This window comes from Tasmannia lanceolata, unplaced genomic scaffold (assembly GCF_043159265.1).
Source record: "Tasmannia lanceolata isolate RefF3 unplaced genomic scaffold, GAP_Taslan_0.1 ptg000037l, whole genome shotgun sequence".
NCBI classification, from domain to species: Eukaryota; Viridiplantae; Streptophyta; class Magnoliopsida; order Canellales; family Winteraceae; genus Tasmannia; species Tasmannia lanceolata.
The window spans coordinates 48,843,135-48,856,093 of NW_027518714.1; the positions used below are offsets into that span (position 1 = coordinate 48,843,135).

At 37.6% G+C, this 12,959-nt stretch overlaps 1 protein-coding gene across 5 annotated transcripts in view; it reads left to right on the forward strand.

The window, feature by feature from the left end:
• LOC143860546 (uncharacterized) overlaps positions 1–12,959 on the forward strand; it is a 97,950-nt gene that overhangs the window by 27,100 nt on the left and 57,891 nt on the right. For all 5 annotated transcript variants that reach the window (XM_077371232.1, XM_077371233.1, XM_077371235.1 and 2 more), the window contains 3 exons: positions 563–620; positions 2,707–2,789; positions 5,114–5,191. In XM_077371232.1, coding sequence (XP_077227347.1) covers positions 563–620; positions 2,707–2,789; positions 5,114–5,191 — 219 coding nt within the window. The remainder of the gene's footprint in view (positions 1–562; positions 621–2,706; positions 2,790–5,113; positions 5,192–12,959) is intronic.

The following is a 12,959-nucleotide window of genomic DNA, read 5'->3' on the forward strand; positions in this document are numbered from 1 at the left end:
AGTGGGTTATCAAGTTCTCCATTTTGTTGAACTTTATAAAGTGCATTTCTATTTTCCTGAATCTGAACTATCATTTGTATTTTCTGAATGCTTAGTACTTGGCCATGCCAATGTACAAAATCTGATCGAATAAACTCAATAGAGAATAACTTTAACAAAACCTATTCTTTATTTTACTTGGGAACTGATAATTGCGCCCCTTTTCATTACTAGGGACACCCAGCTACAGTGTATCTATGACTGAAAAGGTAGTAACTAGTAAGGTACTTCACATCTAAAGGAATGAAGTGACCTGATTGCCCCATACAATGCAGCTGGGTGTCCCAAGTGATGAAAAGGGGCGAATTTATCATTTCCCTTTTACTGTGTTTGCAAATCCTTGTCATGCCTGGATATTGTGGGTGGCAGTGTGGCACATACTAATGTAAGCAAAGAGGACTGGTTTAATTGCATGGCATATGTAGCTGTGTATTTTCCTGAAGTCTCTTTCGAGCTGGCTTAAAGCAGGCAGACTTTGATTTATTATTTCCCCTAATAAATTTGTCTTTGCTCTTGTTTTCAGCACAGAGCAACTAAACAAGTGTGGTCTTGACGGATCTTTATATGGCACCATTGACAAGGTGAGATCGTAATCCCCTCCTAACTATGGAGTCATTGCTTTCTACTCCTAACTATGGAGTCTTGTGTGTCTGATCCCCGTACCGTCTCATTAAAACCTCGGCTTGATCAAAATTTGGCATCTCCTAACTATGGAGTCCATCCTGTTCCTCAAACTAGTTTTGGACAAAGGCTTTGTTGAGTTGAGCTGAGTATTGACAAGGTTTGATCGTTATATGGATAAACTGAATGAGTTATTGACTAATAACTCCTTAGATGAATACTGTTGTGTGAAATAACAGCTTTGCTTGCCAATCATTGGGAGTGCCAACTTAGCTACTCCACTGGTGCCATTTGGTGGAAACAATGGGACCCACCTCTGTTATGTGTGAATCTACACATTTCACGAGTGGGGTCCCATCATTTCCACCATGGGAGCTCCTCGGAGTACTGATTGTATACTTCACTGGAGTACCACATCTTTTCTGTTAAAATACCATCAATGCGATTTGCCTTCAAGGATTTCTCTAATTGATGCTAAAACTAGCAAACATATGTGTTATTTTCATTGTTAGCATCAATGACATACATTCTCTAGGTAGCATCCTAGTCTACAGTTTCATGAATATTGTACTTGGGGCTGGACTCCTACTTTGTAATATTAGATTTCTAGATGCCTCTGGTCCTAAATTAGCCTGTTTTCTACCTTTTTGTTCTTGTTCTTGCTTCATCATCTTGTAACTAAGTGCCAGTCTTCACTTTAAGGGTATGACCATTATGAAAGAGTCTGTGTTTCATGATAGGTTATGGTTGATCTTCAATACACAAAAAAATTTTAATGTTCAAAATAGTCTCTTTGCTAAACATGTATAATAGGATTTCTTTGAACTAGGCTTGTTATAGTTTGCCGCTGTGACATATCCTCCATTTCTTCATAGATAACCGTCATTGTTAGTTGTTAAGAGTCAGAGCGGTGCCTTGAGATTGTACTCTTCTGAGATTGTCCTCGGTTGAAGTGGGGGATATTTCTAAAAGATGGTCTGATAAGAACAAGCTGTTACACACTAGCAAAACGTGTGCTACGGAAAAAAATGGAGAGCCAAAAATAAGAGTTTAACATCTCTGGCCCAAGAAAAAGGACAAAATAAATGTTAAAAAAACCAACAATGACAAAAAAGGTTGGTGGAAAGTATGGGTTTAATACGACCTTGAATGGGAAACTATTATATAAAAAAAACATGTTTTCATCCATGTTAGATCAGTCCCTGATTTTAGGTTTTGGCTGTTGGCTTTTTTATGCCTATTGTCATTACTAGTAGCTCTTAGAGTGTTACATTTTGAATAAACATGGATAATTTGTTTATTTGAACAACTGAATGAATAGAGCAAGTTCAAATTTACATAATATGAAATTTATTAGTCTGATGTACTGTGGAGTCACATTGATGGTAAGGTTTGACCTCCGGGCTATGAAAGAATCCTCGTTATGTAATTCCTATCATGCACTTGGAGCTTATCTATATAAACAAATTAGATTCTTTGTAAGCAAACACTACTTCAGATAACCCAATAATATTAATATTCTACATACGGTAATTCAGATAACCCAATAACATTAATATTCTACATACAGTGCTAATCCCTCAGTTCAAGGCATCTCAATTTGATAAATACCTAAGAGTGAGTATGGAAAATCCTTGTTTCCCTGATCTTAATGAGTTTCGTAAAACGGGAAGAGCTTGATCGAGATGGAAAAGGAGAAAGAGGAACAGATAGAGAAAAAAGAAAATAAACCCTAAGATACCCTAAGAGATACTCTTCTACTCCCAAGTATTTCTATAGACCTCCTTCTAAAGAAAATGTATTAAATGGAGTTATATCTGTAAGAATAACTTGCTGAGAAAGTACTTTTATGCTTCAAATGATAAAAAAAATATCCTGAAGGTATGGATTTGATATGCAGATAATATGTAGATCTGCTCTTTTATTCTTCTTAGGGATCATTTACTATTCATCAAATACTATAGGTGAATAATGTTCCTTACAACTAAAATATTCTGTTGTGTTAGATTCCTCAGTATTTTAACATCTAAAGATTGCTCGTTACAGGCAATTGATGATCGAACAATTGGCCATAATCCTGAAAGGTTGAGCTTGTTGAAAGGTGGAATTGTGTACAGCAATGCTGTGGTGTAAGTGGCTTCAGAAATTTTGTGGATAATATGGTTTCAAGATCTCATTCACTTGTAACTTTTGAAACTTAACAGGAACAAGAATAGTTTTAATAACTCTTAACATAATACTCCATGTTCACCATTAAAAAAAAAAAAAAACCCATAATACTCTATGTTTTGTATTTATTCATTTCTAGCCTTTCTAACTCTTAGCATAATACTCCATTAATCCCTTTACTCTAAATCTAATGGGCTACAAATAGGGCAAAGAAATTTCTTTCAGTTTTGGGGGTTCTAAAAAACCTTAAAAACAGGTATTTCAGTGCTTTTCAGAGTGCTAAATGGTCATAAAAGAACGTCACACAGCCGTATGCAAGATTCGAAAAATTCAAGCACCAGTTTTTGATCCGCCAGCGAGTAAGCCATACAGGCAAGTGGTAAAGCCAGATTTTAAGTTGCGAGCATAGTCACAAATCTTGTTTCTCAGGAATTTCTTTGCAATGAGTTTCTTGGAAGATTTTAAAGTTCCGGGTTTCTTAAAGTTAATTGGGAAAATACCAGGGAAAAATATTTCTTTTAAATATGGATAAAAATGAGATGAAAATATAACAATTTAGAAAATAAAAACAAAATATGAAAAAGTAGAGCCGTGTAAATATATAGGGTTAGAAACGTAAGCTGTAATTAAATTATAACATTATAGAGTTAAGGTAGATGGCATGTTTCATAAGATTGGTGAGGGATAGGACATTGGCACAGGCACATAAAACTAATATAAAGCCTGTATAATAAACACAAGAGACAACATATAAGACTCTAGAGTTTGCACTTTATCCTATAGGGAGGGAGCGAAGGAGCTTTTTATTTCAAATCTCACAATTTTTTAGTTCGATGTTGGAATGTCAGAGATATTATAATACTGATTGACATCATCACTCCTCATGGTGATGGGCTGAGTTAAAATGAAGCATATGCCCCTTAATTTAGAGGCCACTTCGTACCATTTCATAAGATTGGTGAGGGATGGGACATTGGCATGGGTACATAAAACTTATGTAAAGCCTATATAATAAACACAAGAGACAACTGACAGGACCCCAGAGTTTACACTTTTGCCTAGAGAAAATACTCTTGGACACATTCTGTTACCCATGCATCTACAAAGAATAGTTGGAAATATAAAATATAATAGATTAACTCATGAACCCTGTGCCAACAAAGACAGCTATGAAGGAGCTACACTCTGCCCATAATACTGGTTTTCAAGGGTTTAGTCCGAACTCAGAACTAACCGACCAAAAAGGGGAAAGATGAATTTGGACCTTTGGACATGGTTTTAAATTTCCACCGAAACCAACACGAAATGACCGAAATGTTTCATTTCCATCCCCATCAAAACTGAAACCGAAATGACCGAAATGCATAAACCAAAACCGTAAGTGTAATAGTAGTATACTACTATGTATTATATAATTAATATGTAGACGAATCACTTGCAAAATGTGGTGCTATATTATGCACAAATATTTATATGAATTACATGTGAACTTTTCTATGTACTAAATTACCAGACATACGCGACATTGCATGTTACTAGGTGTTCGATATTTTTAAACCATTACGGATGGTAGTCTTGCTCATGTGATGGTTTTTAAGTGTGTATTTGTGCTTATTCTAGCATTTCTAAAGTTTCATCTTTAAATTCTATCATTTGGATATGTTTCCATACGTCTCCTTGATTTTACAGGATTTCCACTGAAACTTCCAACTGAAACCGAAATGTTTCAATTTCCGTAATGATCGAAACCGAAACCGAAATTTAAAACCTTGCTTTTGGAAGGGGCTGAACCAGTGTCAACATTACCTGCTTGTGCCTCAAATAAATCATTGACTTGAAGCTGAGTTGGATATGCAGGAAGCAGCTTTATCTTTCTTTACCCAAATAATCTTTGGCTTATTCATGTTTTCGCCATATTGTGGCTGCTTACCTAGGACTTACATTTTGGCAAAACTGATTTTGGCTTGGGATTTTTAGGACAAGCAGTCACATTTTGGCTCCATGAGTAAAAAAAGTAAAAAATAAATAAAATCAGCATCACAGACTAAATCTCAATGTATTTTACATTAGAAAAAACTTTCCTGTATCATACATTATCTAAATCCCTTCTTTTGAGACTTAGTTTCTAGTTTAAATTTCATGGTTATGATGCTGATATCTGTTAGGAGACTGAATTTTTAAGACTGTCCCAGTAAAAAGCTCCATGGTGGCATGTTTGATATTTGCATTAGTTGCAGATGTATTCTCATTTGATCAAATATTTGATTTTTTCTATTTCTTTCAGCACAGTTTCTCCAACATATCTTAAGGAAACATTGTGTTCTGGTTGGCTTGCAGGCGTTTTGATAAGAAATCGTGACAAGTAAGACTCTCAATTCTTGTATTACTTTTTTAAATTTATCTATCTCCTTGTCATTATCTTCAGCTCTCCTGACTCTTGCATTATTTTTTAGTTACTGTGGACAGTTTTTTTTTGTTAATCTCTTTTTAAAGTGGGCCCACAAGTGAAATTAGGAGAGGGCTGTTTACTAGACCTGGCAAACGAGTTGGCCGGGCCGGGTTTGACCTGACCCGTACGGGTCCAGTTCAAACGGGCCGGGTAAAAAATGACCCGCAAAATTTACGGGTCACTAATGGTGGACCTGGACCCCACCCGCACGGGCCGGGTCGACCCGCTGCTCACCTGCTTTATTGTAACGAATGTTTGTTTTGTTTTTCAAAAACTTCTCTGCCACGTGCCGTATGCTAAGACATGCGTCAGACATGTGACGTCAGACATGTTGCGAATATATCACTTCCCTCAAAAAGGTCGCCGACATTTTTTCTACAAAAAGTAGAGGAAAATTTGCAGTGACCAAATTGTCCTTGACCCACCAAGAAAGAATTTAATCACTTATCAACTAAAAGAAGGGTAGTTTGGGTACTCAGGGATCATTACTGCCATGACAACGACAACTCAACTTGGGGAAGTGAGATTTTAATAATTTGATGAAAATACCCTCATAGTCGTCACATATCCTCTATTCCTCCTCCCCAAAAAGTATTCTGCTTTTTTAACGGGCACCCGCGGGTCCATTCGGCCCGGACCAGTTTTGACGGGCCGGGTGGACCCACGGGTCAAATTGAAATGGGTCACTTTATTGGGACCTGGACCCAGAAATTACGGGTGGGCCGGGTTGACACACGGGTCCGGGTCACTTCTTGTCAGGTCTACTGTTTACTATAGAAAGAGGAGTTAAAATAGGATTTGATTATTGGGACCATTTTTTTAGCCTCATTTTTAACAGCTTATATGGCAATGGATGCTATGACATGTGGGTTCTTTTTAGGTCCATTCTCAAACAAGAATTTATTTAAATGATGACATGGCATGGGCTCCTTTTTAGCCCTGCATTCAATACTAAGTTATTTAAACGTGTGACTTGCCAAAGAGATGAGGCTGGGGTTAAAACTTTTCCCCACCGAGGATTCTCCAAATTTATGGTATATACTTGGTTAAAGTTTGGTCGTAGAGCTAAAATTTAGTCCCACCCGAAGTTCCTTGTGGCCAAAACATTTGTAACTGAATTATGGGACTAAAAGCTTGGGGGTGGGGCTATACTTTTGCTTCACTGAAAGCCCTTTCACACATGATATAAATATTTACGGATTTTAGTAGCTGGTTTAAATCTTACCATGAGTCCATGACCCTGTAATAGTAAACATTGGAGAAAATGAAAGAAAAACCCTGATGGTTTCTTGGAAAGTAGCTTTCAATCAACTTGAAAAGTGTCCAATATAGGACTATTATAATAAATGGAAAGTGTTGGATCAAAGGTGACACTCTAAACGTTATTTGAGGGTTTAATAATCTGTCCCCTCTGCCATGGAAGTTTATGAGACATTGTTTTTATCATCTCCAGTTTGCCTGAATGTTCATTTGCTCACATCCATCGGGAAGGGAATGTTTTAATTGACCTATAGTTTTTTTCGTCTGTGTAAGTGTGTTGTGGTGTGTGTGTGTGTGTGTGTGTGTGTGTGTGTGTGTGTGTGTGTGTGTGTTGGGGGGGGGAGGCACTTGTACTGACTTAAAGGTTTGTCATGGCATGCCTTCTTTGTAGTTGAGTTGCGCACGGTTGCATTCCTTCCTTATTGTATTGGTTTCGACATTTCTCTTTTGTTTTTTATACATAATATATACTTCGAAAAAAACAAATGTGGTTGTTATTGGAAATAGTTGGGGAAGATCAGATAAAAGTTTTTATATATAATATACTTGTTACTTGTTCAAAAAAAAAAAAAAAACAACTGTGGTTGTTATTAGATATAGTTGGAGAAGATCATATAAAAAAGGTCTTTTGAAGAAAGCATAATTGTCACGCCTGACCCGTATTCCTAGGCCGGTGCCCGTAACAGTCGCCGCAATATCCGTAGAGTTACCCCCACGAACATGCAAGGCTCAACTTCCAAAATTTCCCAATTTACTTATAGTAGAATCACTATAATCAGACTAATGCGGAAGCTAACTTAAATAAGATAAATAACATCTCAAATTACAAATACTAATAGAAGTCTTTCAATACATCAATATTCCTCCCTTAACAAAGAAATATTAAACTTAAAAAGGTAAGTGATTGAAGGTGTCTCCCGACTAGCAATACTAATCTCCATAGCTCAACAGATCTACAAGTGATCATCGCGATCTTAAAATGGTAATCAACGTAATGAGCACAATAACCCAGTAGATAAACCAAAACCAACTAGCTAATAAAGAAAATCATGCACACATACTTATATAATAACGATGCAATGTTTGAATCTTGGCTTATGCAATTACTATAAATGACATGCTTTTCATGTTTCTGATCAACAATATTTTTAAGGAAAATCATTTGGAAAGCAACTTACGATATTAGATGCCACTTGAGATTTTCAAGTTCGTGACTTAGTTTAAAGTCATTATCCAAGGATTTACTATACTTCTCTGAGATCAATGTCACATTTTATTGATAAGTACCCAAACGAATGAGGCCATACCACATTGACCAACGTTCACAGGACCGTAGTCCTAAGTGCGCGCAAGTATATATAAACTCACCCTGAAATCCATTAGTGGTGGCCTACAAAATCCATCGTCTTTGATAAAGGACACGAATAACCCAGCGAAATCCATCACCGGGGCCCGAGCTACGGTACAGGCACCATCTTGACCATGATCTATGTGATCACATCCCCAACGTATAGACTTCCTGATAGGTGGTGGTTACCATTTCAGCGAAACACAATCATACTAACGATTCCATACTAAAACCAGGGTAAATTTCTGTTCGAAGATTATAATTAATTTTGGAAGATCTTTTAGGTCACATGGTTCTTTGAACCATTTACAAGCGTGTCAAGGTATCTTTCAACCCGACCAAAGTGTTATGCCAGGGTATCTTTCAACCCTTTACATATAACAAGGTATATTTCTATTCCAAGAAAACTACACATGTTTAACATACCTGAAATTTTTTATTATTTTTACCCTTACAGTGGGTACATGTGCTATGAGGTGGAAATATGACTTCCTATATATTTCCACCTCATTAAATCTTCACAAGTAGGGGTGGAAATATAATTTCCTATATAATTAATACATATATATATATATATATATATATATATATATATATATATATATATATATTGAAAACCATGCTTGGAAGCCATAATATACGTTACAGGCACCATCTCGACCATGATCTACGTGATCACATCCAGCGTATAGACTCCCTGATAGGTGGTGGTTACCATGTTAGCGAAACACAATCATACTGACGATTCCATACTAAAACCAGGGTAAATTTTGTTCGAAGATTATAATTAATTTTGCAAGATCTTTTACGTCTCATGGTTCTTTGAACCCTTTACAAGCGTGTCAAGGTATCTTTCAACCAGACCAAAGTGTTATGTTAGGGTATCTTTCAACCCTTTACATATAACAAGGTATATTTCTATTTCAAGAAAACTACACATATTTAACGTTCCTGGAAATTATTATTATTTTTACCCTTACAGTGGGTACATGTGCTATGAGGTGGAAATATAACTTCCTATATATTTCCACCTCATTAAATCTTCACAAGTAGGAGTGGAAATATAATTTCCTATATAATCAATACTTATATATATATATATATATATATATATATAAGAGGAAACTGTTGGTGCGCTTAAGCTCACCAAGCTTATGGTGCGCTTAAGCGCCCAATCACATGGGTCCCACATTTTCTGTGGTGATCCAAACCATTCATTTGCAAGGTCCTATCGTAGATAGGGGGTGTACCAAAAATCAGCTCCATAGGATCATCCTAACCCCTCCATTTGTGGAGGACAAAATTGGGTTGATTTGTGGATGGGTTAGGATGATTCTCCAAAAATGGATGGGTTAGGATGACTCTATGGAGCTGATTTTTGGTACACCCCCCATCTATGTAAGGACCTTGCAAATGAATGGTTTGGATCACCACAGAAAAGGTGGGACCCATGTGATTGGGCGCTTAAGCGCACCATAAGCTTGGTGAGCTTAAGCGCACCAACAGTTTCCTCTATATATAAAATATAGGTGCATGTGTGTGTATATATGTATGCAAATAATCTCTCAATACAACCATGTTTTAATCGGTGTACGGTCCATCTTGTCTTTTCTTTTTAATTGTCATTAGAGAACTGTAATAACTTTTTGAAAGATCTTTAAATTCTAAAAGACAATATTCAGTAGTGTAAATTAATCTCAAAACATGTTAGCACTGATATCATTTCTTATGCATTTTAAATTCTAAAAGACAAGATTCATCAGTATAAATCACAGTTGTAAATTTCGTTTCGTTTTGTCCGAAATGGACTAAACGTTTCGGTTTCGGCCGAAAACCGGAACGAAATGACGAAAATTTCGTTTCGTTCTGGATTTCGGCCGAAATTCGACCGAAATTGACTGGAATTGACTGAAATTTAGAGAAATTTGACGAAATTTACCGAAAAGTTTCGAACGAAATTGTCCGAAATTTCGTTTCGGTGGCCAAAACGAAATGGCCACCGAAACTAAGTTTACAACTATCGTATAAATTAATATCAATACATGTTAGTATTGGTATCATTTCTTATATGTAAATATTTACTGTATTTATATATACACTCACCCATACAACATCATTCAATACCCATGGTATGTGTGGATGTAAAATGGTGGGCATAACACCATCAAACCATTGTGTCAATGATGGTCAAACCCCACAATATTAAATCACATGGTGTGAAGGTCGGCTCACCCTATGCATATGTTTGGACAGAGAGGGTGGACCACACATTGCTACTAGCATTAATATTAGGGTAAAATAGTTTTATTGGCCTTACAGACCCATGTCATGCATGCATGGCGTAAAATGATAGGGACCCACATAATCAAAACATGTCTTGTAATGGTTGGCATTCTAATGTAATAAATGACACATCTATTATGGTAAAATAGATCTCATCTTAGGATGATTATAAACCGTTCATTTTATAGGTATTAGTCTTAGATGATATGGCAAAGAGAAATTAGGGAAGAAAAATATAGTTTCTCCTAATATAAGCTTTTCAAAGAGACTCTTAAGGATAGGAATTTACGGTTCCATATACGAAGGAAAAATCAAATATCTTATAATTTTCGAAAATATTGAGAAGAGGTCCCTATAGAGTAATATATTATATTAATGTGATAAACTAGTGGGTTAGGATTCACCCACCTCTTCGTGAAATTAAGCTTTCCAATCGATCGATCGATCCGAGCAGTCTTCCTCCGTTCCTTCTCTTTCTCCTTGGTTTTCCCTCCCCTCTCTCTCTCTCTCTCTCTCTCTCTCTCTCTCTCTGTTCACAACAAAACAAAGGTGGGCAAGTACGGGGGGGTTGGGTTCCTTAAATAGGGATGAAGGAAGAGTTGTCGAGTTAAGACAATATGATTTTTGCAAAACCGTAATCCCATTCATCCCTTTTTATTACAACATATAAGTACCCATTTATCCCCCACCTTTTAATACAAAACACACATCCCCTTTTAAATCATGTCTTCTCTCTGCCAAATCCTTTCCCTTTAAACTACCCCCATGAACTTCCAATCATTCACACCATCGCCACTAGTTTTTGCAAATTCCTGAAATGCCCCTGACCCAAAGATGTACATCATTGGTTGATTTTCAACCAATTAGATCGAAGATACATACCTATTATCAAATAAAGAAAATATAATTTATTCGAAAAAACCATAAAAGAAAGGAGTGGGGCCGGGGATTACAATAATGATGGCCAAGAAAGGGATAAACAATAGAAGAAAAAAGAATCATCATGATACAAGAGAAAAAAAGCTTTACCAAGGAAATCAACGTAAAGAGCCTTTGGTGAAAATAAGGTTCCTAAATTAAGAGGAAGAAAAGGATTGAAGTTTCTAAGGAACGAAACATGCTCTTTAGAATAGAGTGGAAGATATTTTCAAGGAAGATATAGATTAATTTCCAGGGACAGAATCTCGGACACTGATTAACCTTGGGATCGACATATCACCGAGTCCAAAATTCATCAATATGCGAGAAACAAGATTCGATTCCTTCGTAAGTCAAGACAAGAACACCGAAGTTGGGAAGAAGACAAGAAGTGGAAAGATGAAGCTGATGAAGATTGAATCATCGAAGGTTCAATCTTTTTCAATGAAATTAATTTCATTCTTTGAAACCGTCCTAGTAGTTTTTAGCTTCAGTAATGTAGGACACCCTAACGTGATAGGGGGCGGGATGATACAGTCAAAACAAGGTATACAGTAAGAAAAGAATAGACCCTGGGGACACGTAGGCCAATCAACGAATCCTCTATTTTTCTTTCCATGCCGAGGTTGCTACCCAATACAATTGCCGTCTTAAATGTTTGCGCACCGAAATGCTCGGGAATACTTCTCTACCTCTAATGGCTCTTAGGATTTCCTCTCCGCTCATGGCATTGTCCATTAGTCCTCTTGTGCCTACACCTCAGCAAAATGGTGTAGCCGAGAGGAAACTTAGGAATTTGCTTGCTATGACCCGCACACTTCTCTTTCAAATGTGGGTCCCTAAACCTTATCGGAGTGATGCCATGCTTACTTCTTGTTTCTTGGGTAATTGGCTTCCCTCCTCTGTCATTGATGGTAAATCTCCCTTTTCGGTCTTACATCCTCAGCGTGATCCCTTTCCTCTTACAACACAGATTTTTGGTTGTCTGTGCTTTGCCCACAACCTCTCTCCTAGCCTCAATAAATTGGATCCTCGGGCGGAGAGATGTATCTTTATGGGGGACTCTCGTACTCAGAAGGGTTATTGATGCTATAACCCTCGGTTGTGTTGCTTCTTTGTTCCCGTCGATATCACCTTATTTGAGTCTATATCTTTTTTTCCCTCTCCCACGGAGGGGCCTGTCACAGACTCTCGAGTTCCTCTTCCCCTTCCAGTTCTCCCTGAGCCTTTTGGAGTCCATCTCCTCTCCCTTGTAGGTGACGTGGACCCTCCTCTTCAGCCCGACTCTCAGGTTCCTGTCCCACCTCCTGTTTTACCTGATCGTGTAGAGTCATCATCTTCTCCATTGCAGGCGCTTTCGGCTCTTCCACCTGCTTCGAAGGTCTATCAGCTTTGTCCGAGGCCCGATGTCTCCCACTATATGCCTGAGGCAGCGTCTTCTCAGCTGGAGATACCGGCCCCTACATCTCAGGTACCTCTCATACTTTTTCCTGATGCTTCTGTAGATTCTCTGATTGCATCACATACTCGTTCTTGTACGACTGCACATCCTATTTCCTCTTTTGTTTCTTATGATCATCTCACCCCTTCGTTTTGCTGCTTTTTCTCGTCGTTGTCTTCTATTTCTTTGCCCAGGTTTGTGCCAGATGCTCTTGTTCACCCCAGTTGGCGTGCTGCTATGGATATTTAGTAGGCCACTCTTTAGGCCAGTCATACTTGGGATTTGGTCCCTTAGTCGTCCAGTTGGCTGTTGTTGGGTCTTCGCCGTCAAATACTTGCAAGATGGAATAGGTGCGCTTAGTTGCAAAGGGATATACACAGACATTCGGGGTTGACTACACAAAGACTTTCTCCCCCGTTGCCAAAATTTCA